The sequence below is a fragment of the Elgaria multicarinata genome, chromosome 2 (assembly GCF_023053635.1).
Source record: "Elgaria multicarinata webbii isolate HBS135686 ecotype San Diego chromosome 2, rElgMul1.1.pri, whole genome shotgun sequence".
NCBI lineage: Eukaryota > Metazoa > Chordata > Lepidosauria > Squamata > Anguidae > Elgaria > Elgaria multicarinata.
In genome coordinates this window covers 93,973,849-93,993,541 of record NC_086172.1, presented here as the reverse complement: position 1 = coordinate 93,993,541, position 19,693 = coordinate 93,973,849, and the positions used below count along the sequence as shown (strand labels likewise).

The window sequence follows — 19,693 nt, the reverse complement described above, 5'->3', positions numbered from 1 at the left end:
CATGATTCTCTTTCCCTAGCTACTGAAAAGAGAAACTGCTATTTCTATCGCAAGTCATGGCATGAAACTTGATATAGATCAAGGATATGCTTAGTGTATTTTATAGTGGGAATCTCTTACAGAGTAGGTCTTCTCTGTCAAGCTTTAAAAGCCTAGAAACCAGCACAAGCCTCCCTGGAAGTAATATCACTGGAATTAGAAATCATACACAAAACAGAAGCTTTGGATTTGTTTTATTTTAAAAAGATCCACTAATGTTATGTCTTCTAAAGGGGGAATTGAAGATCTGTGTGAAACTCAGAGCCATACAATGCAAATGCATTTCTGCAGTTGGCAAAGCCATGCACATCAGTCAATGTCTCTCCCAAAATAGAGCATACTATACAAAGAAAGACAGCATGTGACATTTAAGCCACAAAGCCTATAAATATAGATCATGTTCCAGTAGTAAGCTCCTCCAGAAATGGAAGCCAGAACACTTCACCCACTAGAAGGGGACCCAGAAGTCATCCATCTACCGGACTGTTAGAACAATTATGGCTCTTGAAGATAACGCAATTGCTTATGTTATGTATGGACGGATCTTCTTTATTTGATCTTCAAAGGCCCTGTATGCTGAGAGAAACCACTGCAGGCTATTTCAGTGGGACAATACCATGATGTTCGCCATACTCTGCTAAGTAAGAGATTTATGCTGACACATGGAACTGAAAACTAAAAACAGCCTATTAATGGTGATAAACGACATGCAACTGGGAAAGAAAACCCAGAATGCTGAAAAATTGGGATGAGGGAGAGAGAGAAGTGGGCTACTCCAAATCTCAGGATACCTGAACCTTTACAATAGCTATACAATGCGAAAGGGAGAGATTTTTCATGAAAAATTACTGACAGAGATACTTGTAAAATCACCATTTCCCATTAGTTAATATATTGGTTGGAATCCTGTTGAAGATGTTTAAGGCTCACACAAGGTTCTTGCACTAGCTGAAACAAATTGCTGAGCTTTTACCTTTAATATGGTCCCCACACCATATCACAAGCTATTTTAGAGAGTTTTTGAAGTGCTTTGCTCTGTGGCATGGAGAATTGATACTGAAGGAAAACAATGCTACAACTCCTTGAACTCACAGAATTTGTTTTGTGGTTCTTTGGATCTTGTCCATTGCTTATATAGATATATAAACACCCACAGAACAAAATTCCAAATTGTTTATCAGTGTACCCTATGTGAGCAGACTTTTTATTTACTTATTTATTTATTTATTTATTTATTTATTTATTACATTTTTATACCGCCCAATAGCCGAAGCTCTCTGGGCAGTTCACAAAAATTAAAACCACAATAAAACAACCAACAGGTTAAAAGCACAATTACAAAATACAGTAAAAAAACACAATCAGGATAAAACCACGCAGCAAAATTTATGTAAGATTAAAATACAGAGTTAAAACAGTAAAATTTAAATTTAAGTTAAAATTAAGTGTTAAAATACTGAGAGAATAAAAAGGTCTTCAGCTGGTGACAAAAGCAGTACAGTGTAGGCGCCAGGCAGACCTCTCTGGGGAGCTCGTTCCACAACCGGGGTGCCACAGCGGAGAAAGCCCTCCTTCTAGTAGCCACCTGCCTCACTTCCTTTGGCAGAAGCTCACGGAGAAGGGCTCCTGTAGATGATCTTAAGGTCCGGGCAGGTACATATGGGAGGAGGCGTTCCTTCAAATAACCTGGCCCCAAACCATTTAGGGCTTTAAATGTCAATACCAGCACTTTGAATCGGGCCCGGACCTGGACTGGCAGCCAATGAAGCTGGAAAAGGACTGGCGTAATGTGATCTCGCCGGCCAGTCCCTGTTAGTAAACGGGCTGCCCTGTTTTGTACCAGCTGAAGCTTCCGGACCGTTTTCAAAGGCAGCCCCACGTATAACGCATTGCAGTGATCCAAGTGAGAGGTTATTAGAGCATGGATAACTGTAGCTAGGCTATCTCTGTCCAGATAAGGGTGTAGTTGGTATATCAACCTAAGCTGATAAAAGGTGCTCTTTGCCACTGAGTTCACCTGTGCCTCAAGTGACAGTTCTGGATCCAAGAGCACCCCCAAACTACGGACCCGATCCTTTAGGGAGAGTGCAACCCCGTCCAGGACAGGGCATACATCACCTCGCCGGACAGATGAACCACCCGCTAACAGTACCTCTGCCTTGTCTGGATTGAGTCTCACGTTTGTTAGCCCTCATCTAGTCCATTACCGCGCCCAGGCACTGGTTCAGAACAGTCATTGCCTCACCTGGGTTTGATGAAAAGGAAAAGTAGAGCTGGGTATCATCCGCATATTGATGACACCTCAGTCCACATCTCCGGATAACCTCCCCCAGCGGCTTCATGTATATGTTAAACAGCATAGGGGATAAGATAGAGCCCTGTGGAACCCCATGGCTTAGGAGCCATGGCACAGAGCAATAATCCCCCAGCACCACCTTCTGGAATCGGCCATCCAAGTAGGAGCGGAACCACTGCAACGCAGTACCTCCAACTCCCAGCTCAGACAACCTATCCAGACGGAATCCATGTTCGATGGTATCGAAGGCCGCTAAGAGGTCCAGGAGAACCAACAGGGTTGCACTCCCCCTGTCTCTCTCCCGACAGAGGTCATCCCACAGGGCGACCAAGGCAGTTTCCGTTCCAAAACCAGGCCTGAAACCCGATTGAAATGGATCTAGATAATCCGTTTCATTCAAGAGTGCCTGGAGTTGTCCTGCAACCACCCGCTCAAGCACCTTGCCCAGGAAAGGGATATTAGCCACCGGCCTGTAGTTGTTAACGTCCTCCGGGTCCAGATTAGGCTTCTTCAGGAGTGGTCTAATTGCCGCCTCTTTTAAAGAGGCCAGCACCACTCCCTCTCTCAAGGAGGCATTTACAACCTCCTGGACCCAGCCGGTGATCCCCTCATTTGATGTAATGAGCCACGAAGGGCAAGGGTCAAGCACACAGGTGGTCGACCGGACTTGGCCAAGCACCTTGTCCACATCCTTGGGCCTCAATAACTGAAACTCATCCAATAAAACTGAGCCAAACGGCGCTCTGAACGCCTCTACTAGTGGAGCTGCATTAAGTGTGGTGTCCAATTCATGACGAATCTGAGCGACTTCATCTTCAAAGTGCTGTGCAAACTCGTCACAGCGTGCTACCCAGGCTTCAACTATCTCACGCCCTGGCCCGGAGTGTAAAAGGCCGCGAACCACCCGGAAAAGCTCCGCCGGACGACACTGAGAAGATGCAATGCTGGTGGAAAAGAACGGTCTCTTTGCCACCCTCACCGCCACAGAGTAGGCTCGATAGTGAGCTCTAACCCGTGTTCGATCAGACCCAGCACGAGTTTTCCTCCACCTGCTTTCTAGCCGTCTCCCCTCTTGCTTCATTGCCCTCAGCTCAGGTGTATACCAAGGAGCTGACCGGGCTCTGCTCAGAGGGAGAGGATGCTTGGGCGCGATCGTGTCAACCGCCCGAGTCATCTCTGCATTCCACAGAGCGACCTGGGCTTCAACAGGAGCACCGGCCATATCAGCAGGAAAATCCCCCAGAGCCCTCTGGAATCCATCGGAGTCCATTAGCCTCCAGGGGCAGACCACTTTAATAGGCACCCCACCCTTGCAGAGGGGAAAGGCCGCCGAGAGTCTAAACCTCAATAGGAAGTGATCCGACCATGACAAGGGGGTAGATATTAATTCCCCCACTTTCAGATCACCATCCTCCTGTCCAGTCGAGAAAACCAGTCGTGTGTCCTCTTACATGCGTTGGGCCAGTAACATGTTGAGACAGCCCCATGGTTGTCATGGCAGTGATGAAGTCCTGAGCCGCTCCAGATACAGCGGCCTTGGCATGGAAGTTGAGATCCCCTAGAACCACCATCCTGGGGGTCCTCAACACCAGGTCCGAGACAACCTCCGTCAGCTAAGGCAGGGAGACTGTTGGGCAGCGGGGTGGACAGTACACCAGCAGAATCCCTAATCTGTCTCGAGTACCCAACACACAGTACAAACACTCAAGATCAGCACTCGACTGAACAGGAAGCCTACAGAGGGAAATTGTATTCCTATAGACCACGGCAACCCCCCCTCCCCGGCCCTCGAGTCTGTGCTGGTGCTGCACCGAGTACCCAGGAGGGCAGAGCTGGGTGAGAGCAACCCCTCCCAGTTCACCCACCCAGGTCTCAGTGATACATACCAGGTCAGCCCCCTCATCCACAATCAGATCATGGATGAGAGAGATTTTGTTTTGGACTGACCTGGCATTCAGCAGCACCACCACCAGACCTGAGAGCAAGCTGATAAGACCGCCAGGAACCATCTGGTTGGGAGAAGGACTAGAAGATGGATAGCTGTAAGGAATCTATCCCCTCTTCTCCTCATCTGGCCTGTTCCTCCCTCTATTTTTCAAAGGTTAGGATTTTGCAGTTTACTGACTAGGATTTAGAAGTTAACAGACATTGTCCTCTCAAACCTTCTCCAGCTAAAAAGATAATAGACATTCAAATAAAGAGCTCCCACTCATTTCAGAGGGAACTGTGCAGGATAAATTTCTGGTGAATATTTCTAAACAAAACTATTGTCTGGGGTGGTGGTGGTTGGAGAGCAATTTTTATTTTTTTATTTGTTTCATTTATATCCAGACTTTTTTTTCCCAAGGAGCCCAATGTAATGTATGTAGTCCTCCTCTTCCTCTCCATTTTATCCTCACAACAATCCTCACCTGTGAGATAGGTTAGACTGAGAGTAAGTGACTAGCTAAAAGTCATTCAGTGAACTTCATGGCCATGTGGGTTGTTGAACCTGGGTCACCCCAGTCCAACTCTCAAACCACTACACCACACTGGCATATCACAACTATGAGGAAAGTCATCATGTCTATTTTAGGAAAATATGTATTACTGTATTATCACTAATATTCTTCTCCTCTGTATGTTTTGGCAAACAAGGTTGGTATAACAAACATGTATGATGCTGGCACAAAAGAGCATCACTGTGTTCCCCCCCCCCCCCGACTCCCTCTTTTTCCTGGCACTCTTCCCCATAACTGAGATGCTAGTCTTGAAACAGAAGGGCACTTTTTTCAAAGGGAGAATATGTGCTGCATTTATCCTTAAGAACAACGCCTTCCTTCTGATAAAGTAAACAACTCCCCAGTAACAGTCAGTGCAAAGAGCAGCTCTTCCTCACAGAACCACACCTTTGTTTCTTACAATTGAGATTCTTTTCTCTAATCACCTCACTTGTTTTCTTCTTATAGTATTGCTTCACAGCCTTGCTCTAAACTATCAGTATAACTATCAGCGAGGAATGACGACACAAAACAAATACAAAAACTCTTTGGGTGGGGAAGCTGTGGTTCTCCAGATGTTGTTGTACTGTAGTTTCCTGCAAGCATGGCCAATGGTCAGGAATAATGGGACTTGTGGTTCAATAATATCTGGAAGGGCACATGTCCCTGCATTACATTTTTAAATAAGGTTTTCTTAAAATATTGCTGTTCAAAATCACTAGAAATGCAAGGCTGACATTACCCTACAGTGCAATGTTTGAGAATTGTGCTCTAAGGAAACAGCCTGACAACTTGTTCCCATGCTCCTCATTGGTCAGCTGAAACAGAGGCAGTATCCTATGGAAATGAAGGTAACTCCCACACACATACACCTCCATGTTCACTATAGGAGGCCATCAAGTGTGTAGATTGCACACTTGATGCAAAGTGCTCCAGGGCACAATGGACCAACCAGTAGATTCAGGTAGATTTAAGCACATAACCCCTCCCTGAAGATTTCAATGGTGTGACAGTTCAGCTCCACAAAATAAAATCACTTGGACATAACACCAACAATTCACTGAAAACACATTTGCTTCACCCCAAGGATAGAAGTCACATTAGAAGTCTTGAGAATTGAGAGGGTACGTCAATAAGGGCTTGTCTTGATGAGGGGAAAACCCTGGGGTGTATCCACAGTGGTGGCAGGTCATTTATATGATGCAGCAGCCACTTCGGAGCCATCGCAGAGCATTCCCCCAAAGCTTCACTTTAAAAAAGCCTGACTTTTTCCTCTGAGCAAGGTGCAGACGTGCATTTGCCGTCTGTCGCATTGCTCCCTTGCTACAGCAGAGGTGTGGCCTGGCCAAAGATGACCCAATTGGTCGCTGTTGGCCTGGACATGGGAAGGGCCAGTGAGCCAAAGGCCTCTGGATTGCCTCCGCCTCCATGGTCTAGTGGAGCATCTCAATTAAATAAAAAGTATTTAAAAAATAAAAAAACTGGAGCCAGGCACGGACATGCCGCTCCGGGGGGAGGGGCGGCACAGTGAGCCAAATGGCTTCCAGGCCGCCTCCTCAGGCCAGCAGGGCTGTGCATTACAACAAAAAGGTAAAAAATAAATAAAAGAAAATGGAGCAAAGAGCTGACTCCCCCTTCCACAACTTCTTTGTCTTCAGCAGCGGGGAGGAGTAGGATGGAAACAACGGTGGGGGGGAGGAAGGGGACACTAGGGTTGGCAGCATCCCCGTGAGGTTTCAAATCCCGCATTTGCACTCCTTTCCATGCAGATTATTTATGAGGAGCACAAGTGTGGGATGTCGGGTGACGAGACACCAATGCGACCTTGTATAGACACGGCCTAGGATGCTTTCGCAATGTTGTTTTTTTAAAAAAATACAGGACTACTTTTCCAATTAAAATCAGGTGCCTACATTATACTGTACCTTTAATTTCGCCAAGGAATTCACTTGTGTTTAATCTTTCCATTTTCTCCTTCCAGTCTTTAGAAAGCAACTTTTCCATGCAAGATGAATCTATTAAAAAAAAAAAGGAAGGAAGGAAGGAAGGAAGAATTAACAAAGAACTACATTTATTAAACCAACAGGTAGATGGTTTAAGCTGATATACCAGAAAATATGTGTTTTGGATAGAATGTTACTTCAGTGTTACAGTATTGGCTGCTGTTCTGCTTGTGTTGTGAGCACCTGCTTTGCATCCAGAAGGTCACAGGTTCAATTCCCAGCATCTCTGGGTAGGGCTGGAAAACCTCCTGCCTGAAATCCTGGAAAACCATTGCTGCCAGTCAGTGTCGACAATACCAGGCTAGATGGACAATGGTCTGACTCGGTATAAGGCAGCTTCCTATGCTCCTTTGTTTCTATCAGCATGTTGTTGTAGCTCAGCACTGCTAAGTTGGCAATAACAACCTACAAGTAAATGTGACATCAGAAATGGCTGGCCACATGTCTATTGCCAATGTGGACTCTTCAGATTTGACCATGACTGCTAATGTTCTGTATCAGATGAAGTGTTATGTTGGATATTATAGCGCTAGAGTCACATTTCCATTCAGCCGTGAAGACTTTCAGTCTCTAACATGCATGCACACAAGGAAGCAAGCACATACCTGACCTACTTTGGACAGTTGTGAGGACACTAAATCTATCATTAAAATAAACACAAATCTATTTATCTAGCCCTGGCAATAACAGGTTACGATAGGATCATAACCAACACGCATAAGCCATATTCATTTTCCAAAATACAGGTTGATGCTGCAGTCAGATCACCTCAACCAATTCTGCATGTCGTGATGGCCTCACACACAAAATGTTCACACAGTTACTAGGACCAAAAACTTCTTTCCATGCTGGAGGAGTGAACAAGCAGACACACACTTCCTCATATGCACTGTTCAAATTACACAGAACTCTCACATCTCACCTTACAATGTAGAGATGGTATATAAGTACCTGGGAGGTGTGTGATAGAAACAAGCATAGCCCTCCAGACCTTTCAAAATGCACAAACACACACACACACACAATATCTCCTGTCCCTGCCTCTATTTATCTCACTGTGCTTTGTTGCCTAAAATAATTGGCTTCAGCTCATTTCTAGCATCAGCAAGATAATGCAGGAGAGGACAGACTTTTCATTTCCCCTACCCTTCATTCTCCTTTCCATGAAAATATATGACATGGATTATGCATGGGAAAAGGAAGCTTAAATGAAAATGAGATGGTTATTTCTCTAACAAAGCCCTTATTTGGATGTAATGCTAACTATGGTTTAAAATTATAGGAACAAGCTGCAACAATGCTTGTTCTCATGGTGTCCCCTCCAGGAGGTGTTTGGAAGCTTTTATTTCCATTTTAGATTAACCACAGCTTGTCATGACATCCAAATCTAAACAAACTGTGGCAAATCTTAACTATTGTTTATGAAGCTGGTTTGCCTCAACTAACCATAGTTAAGATTCACCACAATTTATGGGTCAGATGAAATGCTAAAGTATACTTCACTAAAACAGAATGAAGCTTCTAATCTGTTCCTCAGCTTGCTGCTGCTAATTTTTATAATGTTAAACCATGGTTTAGTGTTACATCCAAACACAGCCAACGAATGTAGTAAGACTGGGAGCTGTAACTGTATGTGTGGATTTTACATATTGCCATTTTAGCATAACAAAATGTTGAAGTGCAGCCTTTAAGCAAGTTGAGGTTACAACATCATATGATCATCTTTGGAAAAGCAAAACAGCTTGTGTATTTTCTCCCAAGTAATATTGTAGTAGGGAAGCCAATTTACTAATTATATCCTTTCAAAAAAGAGCAAAATTAAGATGCTCTAAGTTGCAATAGGCAGCATCACAATACTTGTAATACAATAAAACAAATAATTTAATTTTAACAATTCAAGCCTTTATTACTTTTATGACTTTTGGCCAGATAATAGAAGAATCAAAAATAACCATCAATTATCAATAGAACATTATAATTTGTCATTTTCTATGATATCAGTTTAAAAGAAGTCTGTCTTATGCCCAGCCAAAATTTCAAGCCCCCCTATCCCTATAAAAATGAAGAATATTGGCTTTATATTGATATTTACTGAAAGTTACAAACAAAATATATTAACCAGGACACTTCTTCCCAATTTATGACAAAAAGGCATTAGGTTAAAATGAATTATAGTATCAAGAAGCAGTGAGGCACCATTGAATCTCAAATCACTTTTTATGTTGCCATTTTCTTAAAAAGCCTTACTTAAACTGAGAAGTATTTTTAATCTAACTAAAGTGACAATCAATATGTATAAAGTCAATCTAGCCACCTCTCCATTGATAACAGAAATGACTGTAGTTTGCTTTTCTTGTCTTTTTTAAAAAATCAGCAAGTAGAAAATATCTTAAAACAGTTCAACATGAGATGTTTTCTTATATCAGTTGCGGCCAGTGAAAGAACAATCCAAATCTTTGTGGTTAGGCAATACCCCAAGTATTACAAAACAGAAATAATATTAAGAAACTATAGAGTCTGCTAAAATTGAATTTTCATGGTGACATCAATAGGGATTTAAATAGCCATCAAGTTCTGAGAAAGAAGAACATGCAAAACACATGGCTGCCTAACCTGAAGATTATCCATTGACAAACACTTTGAAATCAAGAATAGGAGCATTCTTATGTAATTCTAAACCATGATTTGGCGCTACATGCATGAGAAAGGACCCTGTGTGAAGCCTCAAGCCTGTTTGCTCTCACCTCCCATCTTATCTTCCCACGCAACAAAGAATTCTGGTTTATTCTTCCACCCAGTCATGGGGGGTGGGGGGAGCACGAAGAGGGGAGGAAACCACAAGGCAAGTGCTTCACACAGATTCTTTCCATGCACTTAGCACTAAATTACGGTTTAGCATTGCATGTGAATACTGTGTCCTTCTCCCACCTGCATATGTATGTTTATATGCATACAAAAGTTCTGAATTTCATTCGGGGAAGTGATTAAAAAATCTAGTCTGAGTGCCAAGGGGACAATCCAAAGAAAGTTAACACATAGTCCAGTGAAATTAATGGGATGATGTACAGTTAAGAACGTTATGTCTCAGGTGGACTTACATTTTTCAGGTTTGTGCTCAGTAGCCACAATCTACCAAAAGTGACAACCTCCTTTCAGAGAATGTTTCTACCTTCTTGAACTGTTTTCATGTACAATGGAGGGAGAATTCAAAAGTTACAGCTTACTTTCTCTCAATTGTTGTACCAATTTTAAATATGTTCATGAACAACGGAGGGAGAGTTAGTTATAAAAATTGTTTCCCAATATACCTGAGAACTGAATTAATACAGACAGCACACCCCATGGTTGCCTGCAGCAGCAGGGCTTGCTGCTGCTGCACACAACGGCTGCACACAAGGGCTGCCCCCCCCCCCCATATAAATGCCGCAAATAAATAAATAAATAAATAAAATAAATGTGGTCAGATTTGAAAAGGAACACAAAAACCATGCTCTTTCGCAATTGGATCCAGAAGGATGGATTACTCTTTAGAAATATTTTGGCTCACACACACACACAGATTTATTGTGTCTTAGCAAATTGCCATTATACACAAAATATTTTGGTTCTGTGCCATGGCCTATGAACCATATTTGTATGGGCTAACCTAGTGGTGCCAATACCATTACCTAGGTTTTAAAAACAACAAAAATGCTGTTATCTGTAAACTTCAGCATTATCATGCATTTATTCTGAACATGTGATTCTGCTAGTAAAAAACATGCAAATCACATGTACTTAAGACACCTTATGAGGCACAAGATCAGACATGTACATCATCTTAACATTCCTTCTGAATTATTATGGCTGTATATAGATAATTATTGTTGTAGAGCAATGAGCTAGCCTTCTCCCTTTTCCCACTAGCCCTGATCCTGTTTTAATAAACCGAGGGTGCTTCTAGATAGAGAACTTCTAGCACTACCAAACAGAACATATTCTGGAACAATTCCATCTTTTTTTTTCCTTAACAGATCTTCTGTGTTAAGAAAAAAGTCTGAAGAATAGCAGGGAAACACAGAAAGCTTAACTGGAGAACAATGAGGGAGCCTTTCCTCACTGGGAATAACCTTGCTGTAGGAAAATAACCTATTTATTCTGTTTTTAAACAAAAACAAATCCTATCAGAAGTTGCTGAATAGGTGTTTATATAGGATGATGATGATTATTGTACTATTTTGATAATGATGAAGAGGGTGAAGATAATAATAATAGTAATAATAATTACAATAATAACTATTATGTATTTTAAAGCAAACTCTACATTATAAGGTGGCTTACAATTAAAATGTTAAACAAAAGACCACAATGAAATAAGTAGCATACAAAGGACTTTTAGAAAATGACAAAGCATTACAGCTGGCTACTTCGAGAAAATTTGCCACTTTGCAGTGTTTATTGGCTTTTTCATGGACTACATGAATGCTCACATAGATAAGCTTTCATCCTTTTATGGGAAGTTAAAATACATTTTGAAAAATATTCTCAAACTGTTCTGGGCTTTGTAGGAAGGGTGCATGGTAGTCATGATAGTGTTGACCAAAAGATGCCCATGTTAGCCTCAGCAAACACACACACACCTTTTTGCAGAAGTACCAGTTTCTGGAGGCTTATTTTAACTTTTCCAGGGCATTGCTTGAAAGTGGTATAAATTGCAGGAAAACCAATTTGGCATGCATAAACCATAATAATAAGAAGAAGAAGAAGAAGGAGGAGGAGGAGGAGGAGGAGGAGGAGGAGGAGGAGGAGGAGGAGGAGGAGGAGAAGAAGAAGAAGAAGAAGAAGAAGAAGAAGAAGAAGAAGAAGAAGAAGAAGAAGAAGAAGAAGAAGAAGAAGAAGAAGAAGTGGTGAACGTGTTTACCATGGGAAATGTCAATACTAGCTTTAAATCCTATTTAAAGTTGACGAGGCTGTTGGAGCATGTCTACATGAAGGGTTTGCCCTGGGGTAGCTTCGCAGTATCGGCATGTCATCTACATGATGCAGGCATCATTGCGAAGCCATCCGGGGGCAAACCCTGGAAACTCTGCTCCAAAATTACCCCGACTTTTTTTGGCAGTGGAGCCCCTGATTGGTCCCATGCCTGTAAAAGTAAAAAAAAAAACAGGGGGAGGAAAGGAATGGGGCCGTTCCTCCCCCCCTTTTAAAAAAAAATCTGTATCTGCGCAGCTGATAAAATAAAAAGAAATGCGAGGGAGGAACGGGCAGCCAGAGGGAGGAGAGGAGAGGTGGTTTGCCTGAGTCCCTGCCCCCTCTCCTCACGTCCTCCCTCTGGCTGCCCGTTCCTCACGCCCCCGATTTCTTTTTATTTTTATTATCTATATCTGCGCAGCTGTGGAGATACAGATAATAAAATAAAAAGGGAGGAGAGAAACAACTCTGTTCCTCTCCTCTCCCCATGTTTCTTTTCTTTTCTTTTTTTTACTTTTAAACACTGGGAAAGTTCGCAATTGCATTCCTTCCCGTGCAGATGTCAGGAAGGAATGCAAGTGTGGGCACAAGGCCAAAGCGCCGCTGTAAAGATGGGGGCTTGGTGCTCATCTGTTTCTGCTGATGTTCATCTAGTTCCCCATCCTCTCAGGCACACTACTGTTCATCATAGGTTCCCAACTCAATTATTATGTACTAGAAATATATATGTTGAATTGACATATTTCACAATTTTTCTTCTGAATCAATAATAATTATGTTTTGAGGATAATAGCAAGTTTTGGCAAAAACATATATTGTTCTGAATTCCAGTCCAACTAAACTTAAAATTGCATCAAAAATACTAATATGTATGATGTCATATTGAAAGAAAAGAAAGAAAGCAGGAGAAAAACACTCTAGCTTAAAAAGTACTGGCTTATACCACTATGCTCTAGTCAATAACAAAAACAAAAAGGTCCCCCAAGTTCCTCCACAAACCTATCACAAAGAAGAGCTATGTCTATTGTCCATACTCCATTTTGTCCCTAGCCTATACATTCTTCGTACCTGCCAATCAGGAACCTCACTACTTACCAGCTTCTAGAAAATTAAATGAAAGAGAGAAATGCATATGATAGCAAACCCATAACTGCAGATAGTATGTTGATTTGAGAAAGCTGCTTGGGAAAAGGGTTAGAAGTTCAAGAATTAAATATCAGAGGTGGACCTTGTTAGCTTGTAAAATGACAGTGCAATCCTATACATGTCTGCTCAGAAGTAAGACCCATCCATTTTAGACCAGGGCTGAGAGTCTGTGACAGGCCCAAAGTCACCCAGTGTGTTTCTATGGCCGAGTGAGGACTAGAACTCGGATCTACCAACTCCCAGTCCAACACCTTAGCCACTACACCACACTGGCTTTAGAGCAACACCTATTGTTTAGGCTGGTGTGACGGGTTTCCTCAGAAAGCTTACATTATTGGCACTGTGCTAAAGATTACTTACGCTAGAGATCAACTGCGTAATCAGTGTGGCAGAGTTGAATACTGCCCATGAATTATAGTTACTTTATTAGTTGCATGTATTACTATGGAGATAATAATACTCCATGCATCTGTTGACGTGAGTTATAGTCCACAAAAGCTTATTCCATATTAAATTTGCAAGTCTTTAAGGTGCCACATGACTATTCATTCATTTTGCTCCAATAGATTAACGCAGCTACCCGTTGGCCATTGGTTCTAGGAAGGTTTACTCCCAGGAAAGTGGGTATAGCATTGCAGCCTGAGATTCCTGTTACCATTTTGTGCAATGTCTATTTTAAGGTGTTAAGAGGACAGTGAGACATCTTTGGGAAGAAACAAAGGGAACTGGCAAAAGGATACCCCCACTCCCGAAATGCATCACAATTCATTTAAAAGAGATAAAGCAATATCCAGGTTTAAAAGATGGAAAAAAGATGGAAAAGGTTTCACTGTGATCAGAGGGCATGATGAAAACAATTAACATTTATCCACTGAGTAATCAATCAGTTCTGGAATGGAAAGAATCCTTGACTACAGATGAACAACAAGTGTGCTAACTATCACAGACAAGGTCTTAAGTTATTCTGACTAAATGAAAGTCATCTTGATCCTATCAAGAGTAGGTTCCCCCTCCTTCTCTCCCTTACCCACTACAATCCCCAATCTCATGACCTTCAACAAGTGAGGAAGCCCAGTTCTATCTTTTCTGAACACTATGTGACCTTCAAATGGCCTGCATCCATCTACATAGTGTCTTTTCCCCCTCCCTGGTTATTTTTAATTTACTGAAGTAGCCCTCACATTACTTTCTTTGACATACAGATATGAAGAATGCATTCATGCCATGTGTGTGTTTTGTTTTTTATGGTAAAAGTCAGACATAAAAGAAAGCCTAAATGTGTGCGTGCTGTAGCAAAACTTCAAAGCCCTGACTGTCAGACATTATTATTTCAAATCAGCTCTGACTTTTTGAGACTCAATAAAACACTATAGTACACAGTGGCATATTTATAACATCCATATCAATGGTAAATGTGATCAACTGTCTTAGTCTTGCTGCTTTGAGAGCCTCACTTTCTTTTTTTATAATAAGCTTCTTTCAAAACATGTTGTAACAATACTGTAAGCTGATAATTATTGCTGATATGAGTTCTAAAACATAACTTGTTTGCATACAATCCTTTCCATATCCAGGCATTATACAGTGACAGAAGACAAAAGCATGCTGATTTATTAATAATGATTGCAAATGTATGGTAAATTTATAAACAATAAATGGGGATGTATGCAGAAAAGTATTTCAATCAAATATGACTCTCTCTTTTTTCCTTTCTTTTTGCTTTGGTGCATATAAAATCATATTAGAATATAAGGAAAACAGTCTTGGAAAAGCCTTTGGGGGAAAATTCTAGCAACATCTAAAGCACAAACAGCTATTTCAAAACATGAAATAATCCTCAACTGATTAACAATTTTATTTAAAAATACACAATAAGGTTCTGTGTATATTTATTGCCAGAGTTTAGACTTTCTAGTAGGCTGGGCATAAGATAGATCAAGATCTACAGGTAGATCTCAAGGTTGTTTAACAATAGTAAGTAAAATTGTAAATTAAAAATATAACCTCTACCAGGGTGGCCTTGTGCTAATTACTTATCTGTTGGCTTCAGTGTTCTCACCTCTAAAATAGGAGTATTATTGGCTGCATTTGACTAGTTCTTTGTAGTCACTTCAAGAGTTATGTATTAGAATCTCTATGTAGATTTGTATTTACATACACATTTGCACATCACAACAGCCCACTGTGGTTTAACTTATCCACAGGGGCTGCTGACCTGTTCTGCCAGGTGCCCGTGGATGCTATTTTTGCATGATGCCCATCTTGTGTTGTATGAACTCAGGCAGCATAGGTTGTTTGAGGGTTGAACAATCCTCAAATAACTCTCAAACAAGCCATGGGTTATTTGTAGGTTGTCTAACCTTCAAACAACCCTTGCCACCTGGGTTCGCATGACATGGCAAGCCAGGGGCCAAGCAAAAATGGCTCCTTCAGGGCCCCAGCACAACCCAACAGTCCGCACAGGTAAATTAAGCCATAGTGGGCTGTCATGTCATGCAACACAGGTCAATCTATGGCTCATGGGTTGCAACAGATAACTGACTCCAGCAGATACCCCTTGCTAGTTTGCACCTGGCTATGATTTGTGGACTTTGGGATTCTAGTAAAAAACAAAGTAGATCCCACACACCCAGAGTCAGTCCATCCCTGTTTTAAAGAGTTGTCATGAAGCAACAAAATATAACAGGACACATTCATTATATCATATTAATTTCATATGGTGACTATTTCATGTGAATATAGCCTCATGTGACCAGCTCCTTGAAACTTCACCAACAGAAAAAGTAACAGAATAACCAACTATAAGAGATGTCAGTACTACTTGCATTCTGTTTGTGCCATACATGCTTATTATGGGGAGCTTCTTATATCCAACTAATCAGCTCAGTCTTCAGCCTAGTTAAACTGAATAATGGCATTGGTCCCACCAACAGTAGATTTAACTTGATCGATAAGCCCAGGACCCAGATCTAGGATCTAACAGATCTAGGTCCCAGAGATAGCATGAGAATGCATACTACTTATACAGTCAGAAATAAGTCACTGTTACGGCCAAACTGCACTTGACATGGATCTCCACACAAAGCTACCCAAAACTGGCTTGGGCAACCACATGGGTGGTAACTCTTCTCCCATGTCATTGTCTTGTTTGAAGTTGTCTTCCACCCCAAGCTGCTATTAACTATGGTGGAGAAAGAAGGCAGGCATAATACGAATACCTGTCTTTTTGACGCCTTGCAGATAATAGCAGCTTCAAAGGGTACATATTCAATCAAGAAAATGTTGTGGGGAAAGGATTAGATCTCCCATCACCATCAGCACCAATCTCCCAATCTGATTTGGGGGGAGGAGCTCATAATCTTGAACCCTCCAATTCTCCCTTTCCTATCTAGTTCCTTGATAGCCTCTTTCCTAAATTCCCTGTCTCCTCTGACCTTTTTCTGATGTCTTTCTGTCAGGTTCCTCATTCTCAGGAGCTGTCCTATATTGTTTCTTCAGCTATCTTTCCTCTGCACTCCCTGCCCCTTAAGCTTCCTATGTCCGAGGGCCTCTTCCCTGCTCTCACCTTGTTTACAAAGCTTCTAATGCCCCTATGGATTGTATAAAGTGTTTGCCCAGCAAAGCTGACAACTTTCCTTTCCTGGATTGCAAACATTCTAGCAGCTTTGTTCCCTAAGCGGTTGGAATTTTTTAAAACATTTTGTCTAGTCTTAGCTAATTAGTATTAGAGGGTTCATTGACACAAATTCAATACAATATACATTGTTTGGATTTTTAGTGATACACTCTCTCACATTGATATATGATACACATATATAAATTAGAGTGCACTCCTATGCATGTTTAGATAGAAAAAGGCCTATAACTTTTCAGCTGGCTGAGTCATGCTGGGAGTTGTAGGACTTTTTTCTGTCTAAACATGCATAGAATTGTGCCCTTACCTGAATCTACAGAAAACTTCACTTTTTGTTTGCTCAAGTTAATTTGGGTGTTAGTTTGTTTTTGCACAGGACTACTTCTATTTCTATCCATTCTTATCTGTAGTGTCACAAAATAAATACTCATGTTTGTGCTCTAAACAAGAGAGAGCTATTAGGGACTATTTATTTATTGATTTTTTTAAAAAAATATATAGATCATACCTCCATGGACTAGAACTCTTTGTTTAAAAAACAAAAAGGAGCAACATTTCCATCACTTTCAACATTTAAAAAACAATGGCCAGTTTTGCATGAAATATCAAAAGTTGAAGTAACTAAAAAAGATGAGGGATTCAGGCATAGTGACTTCTATAACAGGGGACAAATAATGAAGGTTCAAATAATGGCAGCTCTAGTGAATTATCTTCCTTACATATGGTTCACTTAATAAAGGAATATGTGGCCTCTACTAGAAGAACTCTCCAAATTACACATTATGAAGTATTATTGAGGGCCAAAAAAGCAGTGATGCTGATCCATGGGAATTTCGCATTAAATTGATCTTTCCCATCATCTGCAGTAGTGCAAGAAGCCAAGGCCCAACAGAGCTGAAGTCAGGAGATCCATAGTCTAGCTAATATGCATCAACCACCGGCATTGTTGTGACTGATCAGAGGAGACATAACAGCCCCAAGTTGGAGAATAAGGTGCTACACACCAGGGGCTGTTTCAACTGCAAAATAACTGGAGGGCAACAGGTCGAGGAAGGCTGGCAGAGTGAGTTACAGGGCAGCATGGTGCAGCACAGCTCTGGATCAGGCAGGGACTACATCTACTTGGTCCCTTCCAACTGCAATAATGCGTAGCCAGTAAGCAAATACACTCAAGGTAAGAACATAAGAAGAGCCGTGCTGGATCAGATCAAGGGTCCATCTAGTCCAGCATTCTGTTCACACAGTAGCCAACTAGATGCTCACAAGGAGGATATGAGTTCAACAGAAGCCTCCTACCCATGTTCCCCAGCAACTGGTGTTCATAGGCATACTTGGAGGCAGCATATAGCCATCAAGACTAGTAGCCAACGATAGCCTTATCCTTCATGCATTCGTCCAATCTCCTTTAAAAGCTATCCAAATTGGTGGCCACCCCTACATTTTGTGGAAGTTAATTCCATAGTTTAAACTATGCGCTGTGTGAAGAAGTACTCCTTTTTATCTGTCCTGAATCTCCCACCAACCTTTTAAGAAGGGCCTTAAAACAAGAAACCCACTGAATCCACAGTTCCAAATATATATTTTCCTCCCTTTGGTCAAAAATACTTTTTCCACGATATAATAAAAATTAGAACTGTTCAGAGCTTTGAGGGTTCTCTTAAACTTTTAATTAAAACTCTCTAAGCCTGCTAAAAATAATTAGGTACTAAAAATGCATTCATTTTACTCTGAACTCCATACATATTCCCAAACTATTACTAGCTCCAGCTTGAAACTCTGTGCTTTCCGAATCCAAACGCTGGGATATAAATACTAGTTGTTGCCAGGCTTGTTATCTAGGCTGAGCTTGACTGGGAAAAGAGCTTGCAGTCTGTACCAAGTCAGCGCAGAATGGTTTACTTCCCCCCCCCCACCAAAAAAAATCTGAATCCCTTGTGAAAACTTCAATGCACATAGATAAAATACCACACACTGCCTCTGTGCCCTCCCCCATTTTGTTTCCATCTCCACATACGGGGAGAGCCCAAGATTCAGCCCTGACCTTTATTTCTTTAATTTATTTATTAAAAAACAAAACCTTTCACCTTTCAAATGTTTTTGTTCTCCTAAAATAGCTCATACAATGCTATATTCCTCTTTATTTTTAGCAGAGAAAGAAGAGAAAGCATGCTTTTCCCATACAGCAAGGAACAGATATAAACATCAACACAGATGCTCTGTGAGAGAGAGCTGGGCTTCTCAGGCACTTGATCATTAAGGAATGCACCAACTGTTTTAGATAATCTTGTGCCAGCTCAAATTCTCTCCACACTCCCTTCTGGGAGTGGTCAGTCTTGTCCTGATCCTAATTTTTCATTTTCCTCACTCCTCCAGGTTTTTTGTTTTTTTTCTTCTTCCTCATTTCCAGAACTCGGGGTTAAGGGGGACGCATTGTGCAGCAAGCAGTGGAAAGAAAGAAAGTATATGAAAGAATGAAGACAATTAACCCTTCCTTCTACTTTCAGATAAATTACTAAGTGTCAAATGCAATCTGTTTCCTTTGTTTACTCAATATGAACAATTTGTAAATGACCCAAGGATAAAATCCCAAAAAGTCATTTTAAATTAGAACCATTATAAACATAGTAATGAGTGCTCAACTAAAAAAGCAGGATCAGTGTGGAGAAACATATTTAGTTCCTGAGAAAATACAGTTGTATTGCCACAGAACTATTTGGGCATTAAATTGTATGGTTTACTCCCAGAAAATGTAAATTCCATGAGCACAAAATCCATTTGATATGTCAAAGTGTGCTTTCCAAAATGTCAGTACAACTGCTTAGATGCAATGTCTTGGCAGATTCACAAGACAAAACTATATTTTGAACCTGTCACAACTACATTTATATTTCATTCTTCCCTGTTACCTTCCATTATGGGATGAATTTGTGTATTAGATTGCCCTTATCCACCAGAATAATTCTCCCTGAACCATTTGCATTACAGTGATGATACACAGCAGCATATTTCACATAACCACTATTTTCTCCCCAAGTGCTCATACCTCTTAATTCCCACAGTAACCTGAAATGTTGGTAAGAAGTAGTCTCAGAATTCATACAACAGCAATCACTGATACTTAGGTAAAAAGGAGGCAGAATTTATT

The 19,693-nt window shown here is 41.2% G+C and overlaps 1 protein-coding gene across 14 annotated transcripts in view; it reads right to left on the bottom strand.

The window, feature by feature from the left end:
- The window catches only part of SOX6 (SRY-box transcription factor 6), a 530,518-nt gene that overhangs the window by 224,828 nt on the left and 285,997 nt on the right, over positions 1–19,693 (bottom strand). For all 14 annotated transcript variants that reach the window (XM_063117232.1, XM_063117231.1, XM_063117230.1 and 11 more), the window contains one exon: positions 6,741–6,830. In XM_063117232.1, coding sequence (XP_062973302.1) covers positions 6,741–6,830 — 90 coding nt within the window. The remainder of the gene's footprint in view (positions 1–6,740; positions 6,831–19,693) is intronic.